This window comes from Vitis riparia, chromosome 8, assembly GCF_004353265.1.
Source record: "Vitis riparia cultivar Riparia Gloire de Montpellier isolate 1030 chromosome 8, EGFV_Vit.rip_1.0, whole genome shotgun sequence".
NCBI lineage: Eukaryota > Viridiplantae > Streptophyta > Magnoliopsida > Vitales > Vitaceae > Vitis > Vitis riparia.
Genome location: NC_048438.1, coordinates 5981094 through 6005703, shown reverse-complemented (window position 1 = coordinate 6005703; position 24610 = coordinate 5981094). Strand labels below are relative to the sequence as shown.

The window sequence follows — 24610 nt, the reverse complement described above, 5'->3', positions numbered from 1 at the left end:
AGGGGTAAGAGCCATGTGCATAATTTAGATTGGCTCATTGGATATTCAATTAATGTTGTTGTTGTCCCTTCATTTTAGCCAGGGTTAAGTTAACCCAAAAATATAATTTTGGGCCCTATGAAATTACATTTTAGGCCATGGACAAGAGAAAATAAATAAATATTAATAATACAAAAAGGGTCACACAAGTTAAGGCTAGATAAGTTCGGGCTAGGCAAATTCGTCATGGAAGCAAGCAAGCATCTTAGAGTCCACTTGAAGTTTAAGAATATCCATTTGAAATTGTATGGAATAGAATTGAAGAGACAACCAAAATTGATATCTTTCCTTACATTATGGCTTCTACAAAGTTCAGCTGACAGCGAAAACTGCTTGGACGCAAAATCCAAACAGTAAAAAGAATTAGAGTATATCATTTTGTGGATCCAAAGGAAGTTGGCATCCATAATTAACAATCACCAGCACCTAAGGATCCCACACCTTGTAAAATTGTGTACAGTGAGAAAAAAAATGGGAACATGTAAGAAAGAAAAAAAAGGGGGGGAGAAGAATAAAAAAGAGGGCTCTTGGCTGAGTGACTATGTCAATAGACTGGTAGCGGCTGCCTAAACCCAAAGCTAATACCATTCTGCAGACCCTTCTTACCAAAATCATTATTGTTTCCTTTCTGCATCATTGCCACAAACTCATTATAATCTATGCGGCCGTCCTGAAAAATCAATAAAAGAGAGCACATAAAAATCAATGAACCATACAACCTATTTACCCTAGCAAAGAAACATTTTGTTTGTTCAAACAGATGAAGATCACCAAACTTCCTAGGGAGAAGACTAGGTCACTGACCATACGGTTCAAATGCATTTTCCCAGTAACTATCTTAATTTCTTATAAAACAAAACCCCAAGTCCTATTTATATATGTATATTTATCCATGCTTTCCAAACATGAACTCCAAAAAGGACCAGGGCTGTGACCAACTTGCTAGAATTTTTTAGTTGTTTTCCAATGACCAAGCAGTCACAGGACAGATAAAAAGAGTCCTGGCTGCTCTGTATGTGTCAGATTTGCTGTAAAAACAAGGAGGGTTCTCAATCGTAAATTAGAATCAATGATGAGAATCAATAGTTAACACTTACATTGTCCTGGTCAACTTCTTGGATCATTTCTTCCAAATGGACATCCTCCATCCCAAACTCCTCACAGGCTTTTTGGAGCTCATCTGGAGTGATATAGCCACTTCCATCTTTGTCAAAGTAGGAAAAAGCAGCAAATAGGTGATCTTCTCTCTCAATTTTGTTTAGATGGAATGTTGCAGCTATGAACTCCCCATAATCGATTGTTCCACTATTATCAACATCTGCCTGCAATTTTAAAAGCACTCAGGGTTAAAAAAAGCTTAAGACAACTAAATATTGGAATAATACTTCAGATTGTTTTCACTTCTTTGGATTTTCATACTAAAATTCCAAGGTAGGTGTCAGGTTTAGTGAAGTGAACATCAGAAATTCCATGTTCTTCCTAACAACCTGAGAATAGTTTCTTAGGCCTCCTTGATAATTGCAGTGGATAGGATAGCTATTTATGAGGGAACCATATAACCTAACAGATGATATGCAACTGACCATCTTTTTCCACTTAAATTGCATAAAGTTTAACCATCTCAAGAGCCATAATTCCTTTTCAATAGAACAACAGAAAATTTCTGCTACTGATTTGTTAAGCTATGAGTCAACTGATACAGTGACGAAACTTACAGCCTGCATTAGATCATAAATTTCAGCTTCATTAAGATTAGCGCCAAATCTTTTTAGTCCAGCCTTGAGTTCTTCAAAAGTAATCTGACCACTATCGTCTGTATCAATAATCTTGAACATTTCTTTCAATCCAGCAATTTCTTCTTCAGAGAGATTCTCAGCAATCACCTATTGAGAAAAAAAAGCATACTTTGGTGAACACTTCATGTATTTTAAAAATTTATATTTCTGTTTTAAAATTTGATATCACACTCTCATACCATATTATGTAGCTTTTTTATCCAGAAAAGTATTCACATTTAAATTATGAAATTCTAGTGACTAAGACCATATGATGGAGTGGCTTAAGAGATAATCCTGAACACACTTACTCTAAGAGCCATTTTCTTAAGCTTGTTCATGGCTGAAAACTGCTTCAAGCGACTTATGACTGCAGAATCAAGGGTTTTGTCAGGAGCTACTCCATCAACCTGAATCCAAGGGTGACCTGCCAGAAATTCAGGAAAAAATATTATCAGCACATAAGATGACCTACCAAAGGCTAGCAACAGTTGAGCATTAGTTTTTTTCACCCCTAATAGTCACCTGACCATTTTCAATTGCCCCTTGACCCCCGCCCCAAAAAAAAAGATATATAAAATATATATATTAATAACCAAAAACTATCTTCTGGAAGATCAACCATGCTTTAATATATGTCAATGGGAAAGTGCCCTTCGTACACATGACAAAAGGAGTGTGGGCACAAAGCAAAAGTAGGTTTAAGTGCCTTGACCATATCCTTATACCTGTTTATCGGTGATATAAAAAGTCATTAAAGCTGAATAATATTTGAAACTCCACTTTTTAGACCGTTTCAAACAAACACATATCTTAACATCCCATGTCATCCATTAATCAGGAAGGTGGTTGTCCTCATGCTCTTTCAGAATATACATCTCAAGCAATGAAAGCACAAGGATGGGATAAAATAACTCACACAGGACTTCATGGGCAGTTAGGCGTTTCTTGGGATCTCTGACAAGTATTCTCCTAATTAAGTCCTTAGCACTTTCAGAGATATGAGGCCATGGATCTGATGAGAAGTTAAGATCACCATGCAGTACTTCTTGAAATATCTCTTGCTCACTTTCTATACAATGGAAGAAGAGAAAAGAACAGTTGGTTAAACTATAATTTTCTTGGATGAGGGAAAAATATGCATCAGTGCAAATACGAAGGGGGAAAAAAACGGTAGAGTAAAAGAAAATCTAAAAATTGTTACCTGCCCAAAATGGAGGCACCCCACTTAAGAGAATATAAATGATCACCCCAACACTCCAAACATCTGCTTCTGGACCATAACACTTTCTCAGAACTTCAGGTGCCACATAATATGGGCTTCCAACCACATCAGTGAAAATCTCCCCTGTAATTTGAGACTGTCAATAAACAACTAAGACAGCAGAATGCAGTCCTTAGAAGTACAGAAATTTTCTAATTTTGTTGCAGAGCGGATGGAGGATATGTGACTGGCATAGCGTGCAATTGATGAAGATAAATCTATCGATATAGAAAAACGTGTAGTAATGAAATTATCTACAATTGAAAAGATGAAATAAAAAATGCATTGCTAGAGCAGTTGAATTGAACTCGTAACATAAGAGTTGAATCTTAAACGAGAAAAGCTTTGTGAAATTACCTGGCTTGAAGAATACGGACAACCCAAAGTCTATTGTCTTAAGAAGTGATTCCTCTTGCTCATTGACAAAAAGAAAATTCTCAGGCTTAAGGTCCCGGTGCATGACCCCTAAAGAGTGGCATGCTTCTACAACACCAATTATAGTCCTTGCAAGCTGAGCTGCCTTTCTTTCTGTATAATGGCCTCGCTTGGCAATCCTATCAAAAAGCTCACCCCCTGTACACAATTCCATGACAAGATGAACTGCCACCGCATCCTCATAAGCTCCCTTGATGGAGATGATATTGGAGTGGCCCGCCAAGTGATGCATTATCTGGATTTCTCTCCTCACGTCTTCAATGTCATCTCTTGTCAGCAGTTTCCTTTTTGCAATGGATTTGCAAGCGTACTCTTTGCCTGTTTCTTTCTCTACACATAGAAAAGTTGTCCCAAACTGGCCGTGCCCAAGCTTCCGCCTCAAATTATAGTGTTCCTTCAAATGATCAGTTTTGTTTTTCAAAACCAAGTCCACCTCAAGTCCAGCACTTGGCAACCTCTTCATAAGGAGTGGCCTCTTCGGTGTGGGTGTTGGTTTCGTCTCTTCCTTTGTTATCTTCATTACCTCTGGCGGATTTATTAGCTCCACCTCTTCTGGAGGCTTGTTTTGAACAGGAGGAGGAGATTTCTGCTCTTTACTTTGCGTTTCGCTGACACCTTCTCCGGTAGAATGAGAAGTCATACACTCCGAGGCTCTCGTCCACCAAATTGAATTAGAAATTGATTCAAACAATCCATGCTCGGGAACCATGGATCCCACACAGTTATTCCCCATTTTGTACTAACCTCCCTTCTTTTTTATCACTTCCTTCACTTCTGTCATTCAAAAATTAAACAAAAAAAAAGCCATATTTCTTTGCTCACCAATTAAAGTAGAAACACCAAAATAAAGCTCTGCTCACCAATTAGCAATTCAACAAGTGCCAAAATCTTACAAGAAATTGGAACAGATGGTGGGAACAGAAAAGATTTTGAAGACAAAAGGACAAAGCATTGGAGGACAATCTTCAAAGCAACAGTTTACGGACAAGGCGAAAACCGATTAACCCAGTTGAGCAACCCTAAAAGACCCAATTCCAGAACCTTTTGAAGATCACAAATCCAATCCTGGAAAAATCCAGCACCTCAATCTCTTGACCACTCCTCACCAAAAGGACAATTATAAATAGAAACTACAAGGAACCCAAAAAGGCAAGGGACTGATTAAAATAATCAACGTTGAAGAATTCATATCACGAAAATCCCGAGAAGCAACACGAGATTACATAAACAAAAACGCTTGAGATAGAGACAGATATTGAAGAAGAAACAGTATAAAACTGTGGACCTTGGTTTACCAGGTCTGTGTGAGAGCGGGATTTTATAGGTTCTCTCTCATACGGTTTTCGACGCGGAGGAAATGGAGGGCGGGTGACAGGTATTTCTGTTCGGAAAATTCAAAATTCAAAAGCGCGTTTCACAAAGTGCAGGGCTGGTATGCGTATTGAGAGTAGTGGACCCCACCTGGAGATGGACGGCTTTGATTGATTCGTGGTTGAGGAGGCACCTCGAAGCCGGCAACCGGCCCCCGCCAGTGCAATGTTCAATGAAAGAAATGGTAAGTCTCGCCAATACAACTGTAACACTCGTTTATCTTTTTATTTTTTATTTTTTCTCTTTTTTCATTTTTGAATGGTTGATGATTAATAATTTTAGTAATTAAAGTATTTTTATTTCAATATAAGTGGGAAAGAATCATGTGAGTTTGTTAGTAGAGTCATCTAAAGATTTTAGTTGACTAATTTTGGGGTTATATGTGATCTTCTGAGATGAAACAAACACAAACACTAAAAATTTGCTATATTTGATAAAAAAATAAAAGATAAATTATTAAAAGTAAAAAACTGTAAATTAGAAAAATGGTTTTTACCCCATCAGAATCAATTGTTTATTGAGTAGATAAGGGAGATCGCTTTAATGAGATTGATCATTGAGTAGATAAGGGAGATGGAAGTAAGGAAAGGGTAAAAAGCGTGGAATTAGATTCGATGGGGGAGCCCACCAGATTTGATGGGTTTAGATTGTGGTGGGCTGGGTCAATGCACGTGCATTTCACAGAGAGATATATCATATGAGAGAGGGATTGGTCGATGATTTGACTCAAACCTACTTCCAAGGAACCACTCCGGATATGTGACTTGGATCAAGGATCAATCAATGTCACAAGTAGCGATTTAAATGATTCTCCATTTGAAATTTTCTGGACGTGTGGTCTTTTTCTTTTTCTTTTTTTAAAGGTACTTCCTATGACTAGGTCCTAAAGCAACCACAATCTAAGATATCGCACCCTTTTTAACTCCACTTAAAACATGTAGGTAAAATACCTACTTCAGCTTTCTCCCTAGTTATCAAAGCAAATTGAACATAATTTGATACTAATACCAATAATCCTATCCTGATTAAAAAATAAACATGGTAATTTTCTCTTTTGATAACCCAACCCCTTATCTTTTTGTTCATCAGATGCCTGGGAAAGAATTCTACTCTAAAGTCTCATCACAATGGGAATGTAATCTGAAGTTTCTTTCCGTACCCCCTAGACTCCATTATATCTCTTGGAACCAATGGCTATTGGGACATATGAGAAGACTGCAACCACTGCTTGCCACTTGGCGTTGACGTATAAGACTGCAGGGTCCAAGCATTCTCTCCAAAACACGTGTGGGAACCCAAAACACATCGAGCCTAGCCTGTAGATGACACGATATCCCTCACCCAACAATTGAAAAGACACGTGATACTCGTTTTCACACCCAAGTGCACACTCATTATAAGTAGAACCAAGCTCCATGACATGACTTCTACTCTGATATTGCATCGCAACCACATTAAAGGTGGGGCATAACACGGGGGTTTAAAACTTCAGAAGAGAATAAGATTTTTTGAGTCTCATAGTCAAAAGGTTCAATTAATATCCCCCGCACTACGATGGGTAGAGCCATATCTCTATGCCCTGTATTCAACGAAAAGAAGAGAAGGCCTAGGTACAATATCGACAAGGTCACCACAAAACATTATTGTCCTAAAATTAAACCACTATAGAGCATGATGGCCACAAAATGGCCTAGCTTTCAAACTTCTCTAGCCAATCCAGAAAGATCACCATATCCCGACTCAGCCTTAAATGGTTCCTTTGTAGGATTGCTGCCCTCAAAAGATATCCCTCGCCTTGTAGATGATGACGAGGAAGATTCCCCATCAAACACCGGTGGAGCCCCAAATACACTGAAAAACCCGTTTTTCATTTCTTCAGCTGCTTCAAAGAAACGGTTGAGGCCACCAAAAAGGTTACGCTCAATGGCTTCAATATCACTGCGTAGCCCCGGGAAGTCGAAGTGCCCTTGCTCTGGCAACCCCAGGGGGGAAGACCCTTTAACCACCAGATCGGTCACATCATCCTCTGTATACTCTTCATTGGACTGGACCACTTCTGTAGGCCTGATTTAGAAGATTACAAAGACAAGTTATAGATATACATATATACAAAAGGAGAGAGAGAGTAAAAAACATGATCCAGGGTAAATTGGCTTAGTGCCAGTACAGTTCTATGAATGAATGCAAACTCATCCGCATGTTATGACACCTACAGAATGGAATATAGCTCAAATAATTCACTACAGAGGGGCTAACCAGCAATGACAGCATTTGGTCCCAGCAAGATAGTTCATATTCTATGCACCTGAGTAAAAAGGATATGCTAAAACAAAAGCTGAACTTCAAAAATGTTGTCCAAACATATACCTCCATACAAGCATGTTTCCTGTATATGATGAGCATCAAGACACCTCAAATACAGGCACAAAAGCACACAATCAAAGAATTTGAGTTGTTTCAAACCCAAAGGTAGCTGTCTACAATTAAATAGGGTTGTCAGGACTCTACTCTTTTAGGATTTAAGGAGGGAAAAAGGAGTTTAGGTCATGGAAGTGGTAAACAAGATAAGTGAGAAAGAGAGTAAAGGAAAAAAAAAAAGATTAAAAAGTCTTAAAACCTTGCCTAGAAGAACACCGATGAAGTTTCATAATTGATGCTTACAAATTACACACATGTCCATTATATTTTCATTGTATGTATATTAGCAAAGAAAATCTTAAAAACTCAATAAAACATTAAAAAGAAATCTAATCTCCATGGTAATTTATTACGACTTTGAACATTCCTTGATCTTCCAAATAACGGATTTACACTCAACATGGAACTTTTTAGATTAAAAAGCTTAAAAAATTAGATGGGCTTATTTGAAATAATGGTTTAGTTACTTTTCTTTAAGTTGGGATAAAAATTTGATACAAAAGTAAGACATCCTAAAAGTGATGGAGGGCCTCAAGGAAAATGAGAGGAAGATCCTAATTTTGAGGGAGGGTTTGAGATGCTTCTAAGGATATCAAATTGATTTTGAGATGACAAATGCCTTAATATATTACTTATTTTCTCCTCAATTTCATTAGACCTTTACATTTAAAATAATTTATATCTCATGGGACCACCTCTGAGACCATCCTTTTTACTTTTTATGAGCTAACCAAACTGATTAAAACGATGAATCAACACAATTTCTAAACAAAGTTTGATAAAAAAAGGTCATCTAATTTAACTTGGGATTAAATCTGAGAGTTTTAGATCCATGGCTTTAATACCATTTGCGATTTTAATAACTACATGTCATTTAATATGAATATGGCTCTCCTAGAAAATGTTTTGTTATGGCATATATCAAAGTGTTAACAATGTCTTGAGAATGATCTTGTTTTATAGAATTCACTATATAAATACTCTTTGATTATGAGTATGTTATCCCACCAACTTTTAGTTGTCCAATAAATCCTACAATTAAATGAAGACATGAAATCATACTATCTTAATTTCCTCTTACTTTATAAGCAGTTGAAGTCATTACCATTTCTTTAAGGATATTAAATATTTGGTGTTTACTAATTCCATCTATCTTTCATTCTTATAATTCTTCTCCATCGTGTTTTGATTGAGCGAATTGGCTCCTTTCTTCATATTCGATATCTGGGAGTGTTGGCTCAAGATAATAATTCCTAGTTTTCTATACGATGCCAAATATCTCTCCCTCTTCAGAACTGTAATCTTGTTTACTCTCTAACATTTCAATTAAATTTAGGATTGCTCGTAATATGAGGAGGGGAAGTAGGAGCTGATTTTCCATGGATTCTAAGTCCTTTGAAATTACAATTGAGGAGGTCAAAGGAATGCTGATAAGAAAAATTTTAGGGAGGGAGTAGAGGCTTTTTCCTGTTTGATTTGGTTTGGGGAGATGAGCCTGTTTCAATTGTTGGAAGGTGTGGAGGCATGTCATAGGGAAGAAGACAAAGAGGAGTGATTCAAAGTTTGGGATGAAGAAGGGAGGCTTTCAAGCTAGAGCGCTATTCAAATGGGACAGGATTCACTGCTCAGTTTACACTGTGGATGCTAAGTGGTTTCTCTAATACTCCCTGAAGGTAGATGTTTTCTTGGGGGATGGCTCATTCTTTTCGAGAAGCTTTATTGACTTTGGAGTGGTTTCATCTATAGGGTAGTTCTCCAGCCCTAGGTGCTTAGCAGCATGTGGAGGGATGCAGTAACATTGTGTTGCTAGAGTAAGGGTCTTTTATAGACGCACTAAAGAAGACTCCTGGAAGAGTGGGTGAAGCAGCTTGGATTGAGCAAGGTGATAAGGAGGTGCAGCTTAGGGAGGAGTTTTTCAAGCACTGTTTAGTTGGGAGGTGGGGGTAGTTTTCATATTTTGTTTCAAAGTAATCCTCATTAAGAAGGTAGGCTGCTCAAAAATGGCTTTTGAAAAAGGTGTAGTAAGGATCTCCTTGTTAAGAGGTGCCCTTCTCCTGTTTGAGTTTGAAGAAGTTTCAGATGCAAAGTCGGTACTTTTCAAAGGTATGAGGAGGAAAGCTGAGAAGTTTTTGCACCGGGATAAATGGGTTCTAGAGGTAGGGTGTTTCTGAAAAGGTGTGCGTGCTAAGGAAGTGTGGGTGAGAGTGGTGGTATTCCCGCTACACTTATGGTGTAAGAGGTGTTCAAAAAGCTAGGAGACTACTGCAACGATTTTATTATGGTCAACAAAGATACCACTCTTCACCGTAACTTGCAATGGGCAAGAGTTTTGGTGAAATTAGATGGGAGGAGAACGTTGAGGCTGTTGCAAGTGCTGGTGAATTAGTTGTGAGATGCAATCCAGTTGTTTTCACAATGGATGTTGCAGGTGTCCCAAGGAGAAGTGGTATTGGGCTGGAGGTTAGGGGTGATGATGATGCATCATGCATCAAGCAAGTGTGTGTAGGACCAGTTGTCGTCTTTGTAACATGCTAAAGAAAACACGTGTCATCCTTTGATTGCAGAAGTAAGGAGAAAGGAGTGGAGAACCACGTTGGCCTTGAAAAGCCTAGTCCAGGCAAACTAGATATAAGGAGGGAGGGTGATGGCATGGGTCTTGTTGGTGGTGGAGTTGACTGTTTGGGCAGGTTTGCTTAAACTAGGCTCAAACTGTGGTTTTTGATGGGCTCAAAGGGTCTTTAACCAGATGGGTTTTGAGGATTCAAAGGAGAAGCTAGTTGCCATTTCCCAAGAGGAGATGGAAGCAAAGAGGGTTGCTAGGGAGGAGTATGAAAAATGGGTACTTATAGTAGAAGCTTCATGGAGGTAGAAATCGAGGGAGATTTAGCTAAAGGAAGGAGATAAAAACACTAAAATTTTCCACAAAATGATCAATGTGCACAAAAGAAAAAATTATTTTAGCCAAGATTATAGATATCAGTTTGGTTAACCAAGGAGAATGTGATTAAGGAAGGGGTGGCTTGGGCTTTCTACAATCTTTTATTTAATCCTAAGGAGTGGAGACCCAACATCATTGGAATGCCTTTTGACATTTTCAAGTAGTAAAATTGGAGGAGCCTTTTTCAGAGGAATAGGTGTTCATTGCTCTATTAGAGCTAAATGAGGACAAAGCTCCAAGTCTAGATGGTTTCTCTATGCCTTTCTAACAATTCAGTAGGGATTTTGTGAAGGATAAGATGATGGGATTTTTTTAGTGAATTTTACTATCAAGGTAAGTTGGAAAGAAGTCTTAATGCCACCTTCTTAGAGTTATTTCCAAAGAAAAGAGGAGCAAAAGACTTAAAAGATTTTCGGCTTACAAGCTTCTAACTAAAGTTCTGCCTAGTAGGCTAAAGAAGATGGTGGGTAAAGTGGTATCCAAATTTTGGGACTCCATTCATTTCATCGCTTCGTTTTGGGCTTTTTGCTCAACGGGGTTTAAGGGCATTCCCCTTAACGTTTTACAACTAGATTGACTAGCAGTGTGTAGGTCCAATGAGACGGTGTAGTGTCATGTTATTTTATTGTGTTGTTTAGTTTTAATTCTGGCGGGAGGATTTCTCATCCTCCTTATGTACTATTTTATCTTATCAATATATTCATGTGTGGTTTCCTATCAAAAAAAAAAAAAAGTGGTATCCAAATCCTAGAACACATTCATGGAGGGAAGAAAAATTCTAAATGTAGTGCTCATAACTAAGAAGGTCATTGATTTATTGTTGGAAAATGATGTTTATGGAGTTATATGTAAGTTTGGCATTGAAAAAGCATATGATCATGTTAAATGGGCTTTTTTGCTTTCAATCTAGATAAGATAGGCTTTGGTTTGAAAGAGATTGAATGGGTTAGATGGTGCATATCTTTTTGATAGGTAAGTGCAAATTGTATTAAAACACCAAAAAGGCTGCACCAAAGTACACATGGTTTATACAACGGCCACCAAAAAGCGCCAAAAAGGATAGGGAAAACAAAAATACTCTCTCCCTCAATCCGATTCCAACCAATCAATAAAATCAACCAAGGATATAGAAGTATGTTCTATAAACAAGTTTGTCCAAGATAATAAGTTGCACAAAAACAAAAATTTCAGCCTTTGAATAGAAAGTTCTATATTCTCAAAAAAATTTCTATTTCTCTCCTTCTAAATTGTCCAAAAGAGGCATAAAGGTGTTGCTCTCCACACTTTCTAATGCATGTATAATGCAAGGTTGTTTGTTCTTGTCAATGGTATGCCTTCTAACTTCTTTCAAAGCTCTAAGTGCTTAAGACATGGGGATCTTCTTTCTCCCTACTTATTTGTGTTAGCAATGGAGGCTCCCAACTATCTTCTTAAGAAGGCTAGAGAGGGTGACCAACTATTAAGGGCTAGGGTGAGAGGGAGGCGAGGTGAGGGAGTGGAAGTTTCCCATCTATTGTTTGTCAATGACAATACTATTTTTTGTGAGGCTTCTCAAGATCATATGGTTCATTTGAGATCATTGTTCCAGTGGTTTGAAGCCATCTTTAGGTAAGATGAACACTGTTTTGTCTATATGAGTTTCCAAATATAATTTTGTTCTTTAAAACAATTGAAAACTAATTTTTAAGAACTGTTCTCAAATACTATTGTTTGAGAACCTCTTTTAAAAGCGTTCCCAAAGACACTCTAAAATTTCAAATCTTAGTACTTCTTTCTCTCCACTCTTGCTGCTAAAGGATTTGTCATTTTAGACCACACATCATGAACTTAGCTTTTATGCTTGAAATTGCAGAATTAAAATTAGATTTCCAGAATTTTTTTCAGGTCCACCTCAACTTGTAAGTTTTAGTCATCAAATCTCTATCAAAGCTTCATGAATCAACTTCAATCTCTTTGTTTGCTTCATCATGTTGTTGATGATATTCCAATATAGGCATTAGCATCATTGATAATAGGCATTACTAAGTAAAGAAAACAAATCTAGCAGGCCATTGACCATGATCATACTATAAAATCTGATGCATAACCAGCCTGCAACTTGCCTAATCCCAGTAGTAATAATCAATCTAGATACAATTTGTAAACTTAAATAAAAAAATGCAGCACAGGAGGATACCAATTCAGTGGAGACCCAATCAACAGGGATATGAACCATGAAACAAAAACCATGGATCCAACCAATCCACTAAAATGAAAAGGTTTCTTACAAGCTTACTGATCTATTAGCAGCATCTCAGAACCAATTTTCAACTTTATCAATCCTGATGTATCCTAGATTGCACGACTGCATTTTGGATGGATCATATTATCCCACAAACAAGATCTTTACTTCTATGCAGAGTGCCTTGAGCTAGAGCCTAACATCTCACAGGCCATATCTCACTCCCACATCTTATACTCCCCAAAAGTACCCTTTCCTACAAGTGGGTTATAAATTTTTTTTTATGGTTGGAGTATTTATTCCAAAAATATTTTCAATAGAACATGGCTTATGAATACATTATATCAAGTTTTTCTCTCACAAGTTCTTCATAGAAGCTTTTACTAGAAAAACATTAGAAAAGTTTGTTCAAATACTTTCAAAAGTTACACAAAGAATGAGGTTCTAAAGAGGTGATTGAAACAAAATAGGTCATTCTAGAAAATGGGTAAGATAGCAAAGTAGGAAATTTATTCTACATATATATATATATATGGAAATTTGATTTATTCCGAACATTAGATACATTTAAGCCAACTTGGTCTTTTTCCATTAAAATATAGAACTTGCGAAAGATAATTTCCTCAAAAGACTAGGGAAAGTGTTAGGCCACCTGTGCACTTCACCTACACTAGGCGTAAGAATAATTCTGGAATTGCAAGCAGTAGCTGACGTGGAAGGAATGATTGCAAATTCTGTTAGAAAGGAGGTGTTGGGTATTTGGTTGAGATTTTCTGTTAGGACCAGAGGGGTGAAGGGAATAAAAGGTGAGGTGGGATTTGTGGGGAGGGGATGGAAAGAATGATATAGAATTGGGCTTGCCCATTTGGGAGAGAACTAAGCTTCTCGAAAGCTTGGATATTTCATTTCAGACATTAATAGAGAAATACCAGTTATTCCTCTACTTTTTCTCTGCGTTTTCTGGTTAATTTCTTGCCTTGTGTGTATCAAATTGGTATCAGAGCGGTAACGAACTTGAGAAAATGGCTAGTAAAAACATGGCTCACGTATGGATTCTATGGAGGAGGTAATTGCAGCAGTGCAGGAAGAATTTCGGCGTGAAGTGGGTACGCTAAAGGAGGAGATGCAGAATCTGAATCACAGATTCGAGCAATTCATCAAATTGCAAGAAGACGCTGTACGGGCTGGAGGAACTTCTTCTGGGGGAAATAGGGCAGACAGACCTTTTATGGGGGAGGTTCATGGGTCAGATGGCAGCTCTGGTTCCGCCGGATTTCGCCATGAATCCCGATTTCGGAAGCTCGAAATGCCTCCGTTTGTCGGAACGAATCCGGATGGATGGATTCTCAAGGCGGAGCGATATTTTGCATTTAATCGACTAACAAATGAAGAGAAACTTGAGGCTGCAATTATGGCTTTTGAAGGTGATGCACTGCTTTGGTATCAGTGGGAAAACAGGAAAAGATCCATTGTTCTTTGGGAAGAGATGAAGATGCTTCTCTTGAAGCAGTTTCGAACAACCCAGGCCGGCACTCTTCACGAGCAATGGTTAGCCCTGGTTCAAGACAGAAGTGTACAGGATTATCGGCGGAGATTCATCGAGTTGTCGGCGCCATTAGAGAACATTTCTGATGAAGTAGCTCTGGGTAATTTCATTAACGGGCTGAAGCCAGAAATCAGAGTGGAGGTTAGGATTCTAGAACCCAGCAATTTGGGCCGGGCCATGGACTTGGCCCAAAGGATTGAGGAAAAATTGTGGATCACTAAAGCCCATAAACCCTTTAGTGGGGTTACAAGAGCAGGAACAGGGACTTCACGGGGTAGTATTGTGCCCTCTGAAGCCTCCCGATCAATTTTTAGGGCAAATCATTCGGAAGCCAAGATCGCCGGGGAAGTGAGGAGACTTTCTGATTCGGAGCTACAAAAGAAACGAGAGAAGGGATTGTGCTTTCGGTGTGATGAAAAATGGGGACCCGGGCATCGCTGCAAGAAGAAAGAACTAAGTGTTCTTCTCATACATGACGCCGATGAAGAAGAATCGAGTCAGATTGACGTTACGGAAGAGGCAGTGGCTGATTTGGAGGCGGTTGAACTTAATAAAGTGGCGGAAGTTTCGCTCAGCTCTGTTGTGGGATTAACTACCCCAAGAACTATGAAATTAAAGGGAATGGTGGGTGAGTAGGAGGTGGTGGTCTTGATCGATCCAGGTGCAACCCATAATTTTATATCTTTAGATTTGGTTAAAAGAATACAGTTGCCTATTGATGACAGTGAGGAATATGGGGTTACTATGGGGACCGGAACTGCTGTCCGTGGGAGAGGATTATGCAGAGGGGTAGCTCTTCATCTACAGGGGATTGATGTTGTAGAAGAATTTTTACCACTAGGGTTGGGAAGTGCTGATGTGATTTTGGGAATCAAATGGCTTGAGACCTTGGGTATGACACATACCAACTGGAAAACTCAAGTAATGAAGTTTAGGCTGGATAATGAATCGGTTACTCTACGTGGGGATCCTTCACTGGGGAAGACACTAGTGTCTCTAAAGGCTATGATGCGAACCATCAAGCATGAGGGCACTGGAATTTTAGTGGAGTTGAATCAGTTAGAAGGCTTGGGTGAAGAAAAGTCCGATGTGCCACCATTTCTACATCAGATTTTGGCAGATTATGCAGAAGTTTTTGACATGCCCATGGGACTACCCCCTATTAGAGGACATGAACATTCCATTGTACTCAAAGACGACAGCCAACCGATTAGTGTTCGTCTGTATCGCTATCCTCATGCCCAAAAAGACGAAATTGAAAGATTAATCAAGGAAATGCTTGCAGCTGGAATAATCCAAGTCAGTAACAGTCCCTTTTCAAGTCCAGTTCTGCTTGTTAAGAAGAAGGATGGGTCTTGGCGATTTTGTGTGGATTATAGGGCATTGAATAAGGTAACAGTACTAGATAAGTATCCAATTCCAGTAATAGATGAGTTACTAGATGAGTTACACGGTGCAAAAATTTTCTCTAAGTTAGACTTGAAGTCGGGTTATCATCAAATCAGAGTTAGTAGCCAAGATGTTCACAAAACAGCTTTTCGGACTCACGATGGGCATTACGAATTCCTCGTCATGCCCTTTGGGCTCATGAATGCCCCTGCTACTTTCCAATCCTTGATGAATGATGTCTTCCGGCCCTACCTTAGGAAGTTTGTCTTGGTATTTTTGACGACATCCTGATTTATAGTCCTTCTGAAGAGTCCCACCAGCAGCACCTAAAACAAGCTCTAGAGATTCTGCAAGCTAACTGCCTCTTCGTCAACCAAAAAAAGTGTGAATTCGGGAAAACTGAGGTGGCTTACTTGGGCCATATCATTTCTGGACAGGGGGTAGCAGCAGATCCTAGCAAGATTCAGGCCATGCTCTCTTGGCCAACCCCCACCACTTTGAAAGCTCTAAGGGGATTTTTGGGATTGACAGGGTATTATCGGAAGTTTGTGGCTGGGTATGCCCGCATTGCTTTGCCATTGACTGATCAATTAAAGAAGGATAAATTTGGGTGGAATTCGGAAGCCGCTGCAGCCTTTGAAACACTTAAGCAAGCCATGACCTCAGCCCCTGTTTTAGTGTTGCCCGATTTCACCAAACCCTTTATCATAGAGACAGATGCCTCTGGATTTGGTTTGGGTGCTGTTCTTCTCCAGGACCAGCAGCCAGTGGTTATTATAGCCAAGTTCTTGGTTCTCGAGCTCGCCTTAAGTCTATATATGAGAAGGAATTGATGGCCATTGTATTTGCTGTTTTGAGGTGGCGGCCATATCTACGTGGAAGACGGTTCATTGTGAGGACAGATCAGCTGAGTTTGAAGTACCTTTTGGAGCAGCGAATAGTTGGGGAAGAATACCAAAAGTGGGTTACTAAACTCATGGGGTATGACTTCGTTATACAATACCGTAGTGGGGCAAGCAATCGAGTAGCAGATGCTCTCTCCCGTGTATCTGATCAAGTAGAGTGTACTACCTTAGTAGTACCTCAGTGGCAGCATTGGGACACTTTATGGACAGAATTGGCAGAGGATGATTTTCTGAAGAAATTAAAGGACAACATCACTTCGGGCACTCAGTCTCATGTTGGGTTTACTGTGGAACAAGGGGTATTGTTTTACAAGAATCGTCTCGTTATTCCACGGACATCTAAGCTCATTTCTACTCTAATTGGAGAGTTTCATACCACTCCAGTTGGGGGCCATTCAGGGGAAACAAAAACTTATCACCGCCTTGCAACTGAGTTATATTGGGTTGGTATGTGTAAGGACATAGCCAAGTTTGTTCGGGAATGCTTGGTTTGTCAGCAGCACAAGTATCTGGCCACCACACCTGCTGGGTTCCTGCAGCCCATTCCTCTTCCGGCGCAGGTTTGGGATGAGATCACACTTGATTTCATTGAAGGGCTACCTCGTTCGGAAGGTTTGGATGCAATCTTGGTAGTGGTGGATCGACTTAGTAAATATGCTCATTTTATCGGCTTAAGACACCCATTTACAGCCGTCTCGGTCGCTACCATTTTCACTCGTGAAATTGTGAGGCTTCATGGCATTCCTCAATCCATTATTTCTGATCGGGATAGAGTATTCTTAAGCAATTTCTGGAATGAGTTGTTTAAGTTGCAAGGGACTTCTCTTAAGCGTAGCACTGCCTATCATCCACAAACTGATGGCCAAACGGAGGTTGTTAATCGATGTCTAGAAACTTATTTGCGCTGTTTTGCTTCTGATAAGCCGCGTAGTTGGGCTCGATGGTTGGCTTGGGCTGAATATTGGTACAATACTTCATTTCACTCCTCCACTTGTTGTACCCCTTTCCGTGCTTTGTATGGTCGCGATCCACCCCCTCTCATCCGTTATGAACGAGGCACTGCGTTGGTGTCTACTGTAGATCAGCTTTTGGATGATCGAGATGTTGTCTTGGATGATTTGCGCATGCATTTGTTACGGGCGCAACAACGGATGAAGCTGCAAGCTGATACCAAGCGTCATCATGCAGAATTTCAAGATGGTGACTTAGTTTTTTTGAAGCTGAAACCATATCGGCAGCGTTCTCTTGCACAGCAAAAGTTCGAAAAATTAGCTGCTCGATATTATGGTCCTTTCAAGGTTCTGCAGCGTATTGGCAAGGTGGCTTATAAGCTGGAGCTTCCCCCAACAGCAGCAATCCATCCTGTTTTCCATGTCTCTCAGTTGCGACCTGCACATGGAGTCTCCTCTTCTTCACCAGTTTTACCTCCACAATTAACTCCTGAACTTGAACTTGTTGTGGAGCCGGAATTATTGCTAGATGTTCGTTCGAAAGCTCAAGGCCAGCCGGGTGAAGTTGAAGTGCTGTTGAAATGGAAGTCTTTGCCAGAATATGAAGCCACTTGGGAAGATTTTCATTTGATTCACCAACAATTTCCTGCTTTCCACCTTGAGGACAAGGTGAAAGTTTGGGGGGGAGGTAATGTTAGGCCACCTGTGCACTTCACCTACACTAGGCGTAAGAATAATTCTGGAATTGCAAGCAGTAGCTGACGTGGAAGGAATGATTGCAAATTCTGTTAGAAAGGAGGTGTTGGGTATTTGGTTGAGATTTTCTGTTAGGACCAGAGGGGTGAAGGGAATAAAAGGTGAGGTGGGATTTGTGGGGAGGGGATGGAAAGAATGATATAGAATTGGGCTTGCCCATTTGGGAGAGAACTAAGCCTCTCGAAAGTTTGGATATTTCATTTCAGACATTAATAGAGAAATACCAGTTATTCCTCTACTTTTTCTCTGCGTTTTCTGGTTAATTTCTTGCCTTGTGTGTATCAGAAAGTCTTATCTATTAAAAAACAAACAAACAAGGAAGTCTCACTAAATTGTGCTGAAGAGAAATTTAGGCTATTCTCCTAATACCTCAATATGGTCCCTTGCATTCTTTTTAAGCATATATTGTTTTTATGGATTTCTTTAAAAAGACACAAGTATGGCTATATCACAATTCAAATTTTTTTTCATGAAATTACCAACACAAATTTTGGCTAACAAGAAACTAACAACTTTTTTGATGGGCAAAAACCCCACACCTTTGTTAGAAACTAAAAAATCTATAATCAATAATAGGCCTACTAAAAATAGAATTATTACATAAAGTTCTTAAAAAACAAGACTTTGTATATATGCCCTTTAAGACCTTGGATATGTTTAAGACTATTGGATTTCATTGACTATGTTTCCGGTAAGTAAAGCAAGGGAATGTTATAAACAAAAAAAAAAAAAAAAAAAAAAAAAAACCAACAAGGCACCCCAAACTATGTAGAAAGTATACAAAGAATGCCTACAAACACCTCCAAAAGAAAAGGGAGAGATAACAAAAAACAATGCACCCCTCAAACTAAGTCCAACCAGTAAACAAAATCCACTACAAATGAGGGACTAGAACCTAAAAACAGCTTAAACCCAACCCAAAAATTTACAAAGAAAAAAGTGTTTGTCCTTGAATGTAATGCTCCTCATTTTCAAACGACTTCTTTCCTTCCAAATTGTCCAAAATAAGCACAAGAGAGCAACTCACCACACATTTTTCCGCTTTTTACCCACAAAGGAGTCATGTTATCCTAAAAGCATCTCTCTGACCGACGAGCGAAGCACCCAATGCACATTAAAAAGGGGAAAAAATGTTATAATACCATTGTCTTGACACAGTGAATAAGGATGTGACTGATAAACTCTTCCTTTAACTGACAAAGGAAACATGTGGTTGCCAAAGACCATCCTTTCCTCTATAAATGATCCAAGATTAAAACTTTTGTCCAAGTAGCCTCCCAAGCAAAAAAGCTCACCTTTGGTGGCACCAAGAGTTCCAAATCACACCTACAAGAAACAAAACTATACTACTTGGCTCTAAAGCCAAGTGAAGGGCTTTAACAAAGAACTTATCCTTTTTTACTTTGTCCAAATCACCGTATTTTCTTCTTCTTCATGCACTTTCCTCCCTTGCAAACTCATAAGAAAATGATCCACGCTATCCACTTCCCAATCATTTAGGCACCTAGAAAAGCGAGGGGGCCAACAAACCCCTTCATCTGATGGGTTCTAGACATCCACCACCCAAACCTCCTTAGATACAGCAATAGCTCAAAGAGAAGGGAAAGTAGTACACAGTGGTTCATTTCTACACCACTTGTTTGTCCAAAATCTCACCCTCCACCCATCACAAACTGAGAAGGGAGTTCTACCAGCCAAAAAATCTCAATTCTTTATAATGGCTTTTCATAACCCTACCCCATAACTTTCTCTCTCGTCCTTGGATCACCACCCTCCATCTTCTACCCATACTTACCACTTATAACTTTCCATAAAGTCCCTCTATCTTCCACATACCACCAACTCCATTTACATAGATGGGCTTTGTTAAACGTCAAAAGATTCCTTACCCCCAAGTGTCAAACTCCATTTTCATTGACTGTTTAAGCCCATATTAGTATATTGGAGGTAGTTAGATTTTTAAACTTCCTATATACGTGGGTTGTGCCCTTTTTTCATTTTTGTTAGTTTCCTTTTCTAATGAACTCCTATTTTCCTATCAAAAACCAAAAAATAAAAGATATTAAAGGGAGAAAAATACACTTGATCTCCATTTGATGGGTTGATTTGATGATCTAAAATAAGTAACTCTAATTAGAACTACTAATCTTTAGAATTTTGTGGCACTTTCAATAAAAGAGACATTTCCCTGGACCCTTGGTTAGATATGGGACATTTTAAAAAAAAAAAAAAATTAAATTATATAGCTAACAAATGGAATTTCGCTCAAGAAAATGCTTCTGACCATTGTGCATTGTTCCTTGATCTACCAGTCATTTGAACTTTTATGAAAAATCTGCTGTCTCACTCTGATCAATAACTTATACTTCTTCATCTCTTAATAATAAATTACAAACTTTTCCTCAATATTTTGGACGTTTTCAATACTGTCACTCATTATCTGCTGGAAAGTTTGTATGGAAAAGCAAGACATGTGTATAAACAATGGGACAATGAAGCCAGTCAAAAGAAACTCAAAGCATGTCATTTAAGTTATAAATTAGATGAGTAAAATTGATATCCAAGTTCTCTTTTAAGTTCCCAAGCTGCAACTGGCAACACCAGCGCCTCTCTAATCCCCAAATAAAACCCAACTAGCTTTATTCTAACTTTCCTATCCACCTTGCCCACTTCTAGGGACCACAGTTTCCTTGTCTAATATTTGGACCATTCCTCCCTTCCATGGTTTGATGATTTCATGCATTTATCCACAACGTAAATGCAACAACATCTTCTATACAAATATTGAGGTACTTAAACATCAACATCATTCAGTCTCTTATACTAAAAATGCAATCTAGCCAAAACAGCAAAAAAATTCAACAACCAGAGCCAGCGCAGAATCAGAAGGAGAAGGAAAAATATACCCATACTTAGCATTAGGCATAACTAATAGAGACCACTTTCCTAATATTAAAAAAATAAAAAATAAAAAATAAAAACATTAAAATTCAAAATTTGCAATTTCTTTTCTTGTCATAAATTTTCTCAGCACCAAAGCGCAGCCAACTTGAAAAATAAATAAACAAAGTATAGAGACCTCTTTCATAATATAAAAAGAAGAAAACGCCGATAACTAACTAAACATCAGACACAGATAATAGAGACCACTTAATAAGATTAAAAATAATAAATAATAAAATTTAAAAAAAAAAAAACCCTAGATCCCGAAATTTGTATTTTTTTTTTCTTCTCATTTATTTTCTCAGCACCAAACCGCAACCATATTGAAAAAATAAATAAACAAATAAAAATAAATACCTTCCAACGCAGTCTTTGAGAATCTGCTGAGTCTTCTGGCACTTTCTCACAAATTTTCCAGGCTTAACCTCCTCAGTTCGACACTGCGATTTCACGATCCTCCTCGTGGAGCATCTATCTTCGGAGCTATCTTCGGATCTTAGATTAGGGTTTTGGAATCCGGTAACATCGCCTGCTGTATTGGCTTCGCCAGCATCGTCCTCCCACACCCACCCCATTCTACTTAGCTTGTCAAACAACCCTCACTTTCCCGTTGGTAGTTTGGCACCTGGCCAAAATAAATATCGATTCACGCAAACAAATAGCGGTTTATAGTTTGACACGTGACCAAAATAAATCTCAATTCACGCAAACAAAGCGCGGAAAACGCAGATATGAGATATCAGCAGCATTTTTTAATAGTGTTATTTCTCATCATTTCTTTTATTGTATATAAGATAATTAATGTTATCTATTGTATACTACAAAGTCCATATTTAAATTTTATTTTTATCAAAAAATGAATTATCTATTATATAAAATATATTAAATTATATGAGATAAAAAAGAAATTGGATATGCTTAAAAAATCTTATAAAAAGTTTATTATATAAAAAAGAATGAGTGTTTATCGAATTTTTTATTCCTATCGCTTTCATCCTATTATTATTTTATTTAATTAATTTAGATAATATTTTTCTTTTTTAATAATAATTTAAAGTTTGATTTAGATCATTTTCTCTTATCATAATTTAATTAAAATAATTTTAACATGAAAAATTAATTTTAAAATGAAAAGTTAAATGTTATTATTGAAACTTTTAGATGGAAAAAAAAAAAGAAGATGATTAATTTTTTTTTTTATATTTCTAAAAATGCAAGCCTATAAAACAATCGAAAAATTGATCTTAGATAATGTTTTTCTTAAAAATAAAATATCATAATTTTATTAAAAATAATTTTTCTTGATGATATAATTTTTTCTCTCTAAGAAAGTGATAATAATTTACGTTTCATTATTAATTTACTTACTAAACTATTTAAATAAATATTATTTTATTTGTCTTCTTAAAAATGAAAAAATAAAATTTTTCAAAAATTATGATAATTTAAGTTTTTGTTCTTAATTTTATTCAATAGAAATAAATTTAGATAAAAAAATCAAATAAATGCAAAAAAATATTTATTTTGAATTAATTTATTTTTCTCAATCCAAATTTTAAACAACATTTTTTCTTTAATGTGTATTCAATTTTATAATCTACGCTATATGTAAAAATATGAAATGTTTGTAGATCTTGTATCTCTTTTTTTTTACAGTATTCTAACATTTGTTCATTCATTTGAATTAGTTTTACCCTTCAATTTATGGTAGGGAAACTTTGTGTTTCTTTCTATTCCAAAAAGCATTAGGAATAGAACATAATTCTATTTCAATTTGATCTTTGACTTTACTTATCGTATCTTGGATATCATTTTGAAGAAGGTTTTCTTCTATTCTTTGGTAATGGATCTCTTTACTTAGAAATTTGATATGTTGTTTTTTCTTTTGAATTAAATTCAATTGTTTCAATTCATTATCTTGGAGGAGGTTAAGTTCTTTAAGTTGGACAGGACTAACAAACTCAAAACAGATTGTTTGTACATTATGTTCGATTTTTATTCCTTATTTGTCTATTTTAAAAAGGTGAAGCAGAGTTAAAAAAGGTGTTCCTAACACAACCTTTGGTTGCATGTTTTTAACTAGAAGGAGGGAGGTTTTGTAACAAATATTTTGATTACATATATGAACATTTGAAATTTTATATTCTATGTCTAAGGATAGTAGATTTGTGATTGAAGCCAAAATATGTGCATAAATGACAAATATTTGATATGATTTATACACCAAAGGATATTCAAATCACCCAACTTGACCTAAATTGATGCTAAGGCCCTATCCATGAGTTTAATTTTTACTTTAAAGACTTATTTCAAGTTCGAGGGAAGAAAATGGTGCAAGTTGAATCACTTTATATTTTGAAAGATCAAGAAATGGCTAAATGAGGAAATAAGTGAGTCAAAACTCATGGACCATGAGAAAAGGTAAGACGAGGATATGATGAGTTTGGAATATAAGAAATGACCATTATGGAGTAAGAAATAAGGTAAGAAAACATGGAAAATGAGGCATGAAACAAGATTCAGCTGCATAGAAATTTGGAACTCAAAATCTAATGGCAACATGTATTCTGAATTGAGGAAAAAGTTGGAGTATTTCATGAAGTCTATTTTAGACATACTATATATTGTTTCGAAGCTCAGGAAGTTAAGAGTCCAACGCTTCAAACAATGTATAAATTGGAGTTGAAATGAAAAAAGTTATAGCCATTTGAAGACAACTATGCAAAGCTAAAGGGCCATTTTGAAATGATTTCGAAATTCAACTTATGAATTCGAAATCCAATTCAAAATGACCCCAAATTCGAATTCACCCACTACCACTTTGATGTTTCGCCTCCTCTACCTTAGGAATTGCATCTAGGGCACTCCATCCGCCCTAAGTGGGCCCCACACGACTAGAAACCACCATTTTATTATTTTTTTAATCATTTTTAGATAATTATTTTTGTAATAAGTGGCCAATGAGAGTGTGCCACATGTTAGGTAATTGATGATATTATATAAACTCTCTTAGTTCTAGGTTTGAGGTATCTTGGATCTTTTTTCGGAGAGTTTGACATTAAAAGTGGAAGAAGACGAGAACTTTGGTTTGTTTTCTTTTTCTTCTTTATTAAATATATTGTTTTAAGTTCTTTTGATTCAAATTATGGATTTTTACCCTATTATGGATTGTGAATGTGACATCACCCCCATGAGAGGTTAAGAGCCAACTTGGGGATTGAACCATGAAAACCTAAGGGCTAGGAAACCTATAGGGACAATGAGTAAATTATTATAACAATGAGATTAATTATTGGTTGGGTGACAATTTATCATTTTTTTTATCCTATCCTTGTGAGTTAGTTTAGGGAATGATACGGTAGGTTATTACCCGATACTAGTGATTCTTGGTAATTCTTAATCATTAATTATCCTCATCTTCCCTATCGTTATTTTGCTCCAAAATAAAGCTATAAGGAGTAGGAAGGGTTAAAAGGCTAAATCTTAAACTGGTAATCAATCTCATTCATTTGATGGTTTTAGGAATTTGTTTTAAAAAAGAAAAATTAGGTTTCAGATGCAATTTTGAGTTATAGAACTCAACTTGATGGCAAACGACCAAGGATCCCAAAACCCTAAGATCATATTACTTAAAAGACCCTTGTTTTCTCTAATTTCTAT

At 37.3% G+C, this 24610-nt stretch overlaps 2 protein-coding genes across 2 annotated transcripts; both read right to left on the bottom strand.

The window, feature by feature from the left end:
- Nucleotides 1–271: 271 nt before the first annotated feature.
- LOC117920293 (calcium-dependent protein kinase 1-like) lies at nucleotides 272–5306 on the bottom strand. Its single transcript, XM_034837727.1, has 7 exons — nucleotides 3436–5306; nucleotides 3019–3162; nucleotides 2734–2886; nucleotides 2126–2241; nucleotides 1755–1922; nucleotides 1137–1361; nucleotides 272–709 (listed from the first exon to the last, which is right to left on the bottom strand). The coding sequence occupies exons 1-7, from the start codon at nucleotides 4244–4246 to the stop codon at nucleotides 584–586; spliced, it is 1743 nt and encodes a 580-aa protein (XP_034693618.1). The 5' UTR covers nucleotides 4247–5306; the 3' UTR covers nucleotides 272–583.
- Nucleotides 5307–6345: 1039 nt separating this feature from the next.
- LOC117920294 (fra a 1-associated protein) lies at nucleotides 6346–21634 on the bottom strand. Its single transcript, XM_034837728.1, has 2 exons — nucleotides 21308–21634; nucleotides 6346–6948 (listed from the first exon to the last, which is right to left on the bottom strand). Exons 1-2 carry the CDS (start codon nucleotides 21523–21525, stop codon nucleotides 6582–6584), a joined length of 585 nt encoding a protein of 194 aa, XP_034693619.1. The 5' UTR covers nucleotides 21526–21634; the 3' UTR covers nucleotides 6346–6581.
- Nucleotides 21635–24610: the final 2976 nt, after the last annotated feature.

Excerpts from the sequence above, each read along its gene's own strand:
- LOC117920293 (XM_034837727.1), bottom strand. The coding sequence starts at position 4,246 with ATGGGGAATAACTGTGTGGGATCCATGGTTCCCGAGCATGGATTGTTT. Across the intron at positions 2,887-3,018 it reads GGTGCCTCCATTTTGGGCAG|AAAGTGAGCAAGAGATATTT; the intron begins GTAACAATTTTT and ends TCCATTGTATAG. Across the intron at positions 710-1,136 it reads AAGAAGTTGACCAGGACAAT|GACGGCCGCATAGATTATAA; the intron begins GTAAGTGTTAAC and ends TTGATTTTTCAG.
- LOC117920294 (XM_034837728.1), bottom strand. The coding sequence starts at position 21,525 with ATGGGGTGGGTGTGGGAGGACGATGCTGGCGAAGCCAATACAGCAGGC. Across the intron at positions 6,949-21,307 it reads CTCAAAGACTGCGTTGGAAG|GCCTACAGAAGTGGTCCAGT; the intron begins GTATTTATTTTT and ends CTTCTAAATCAG.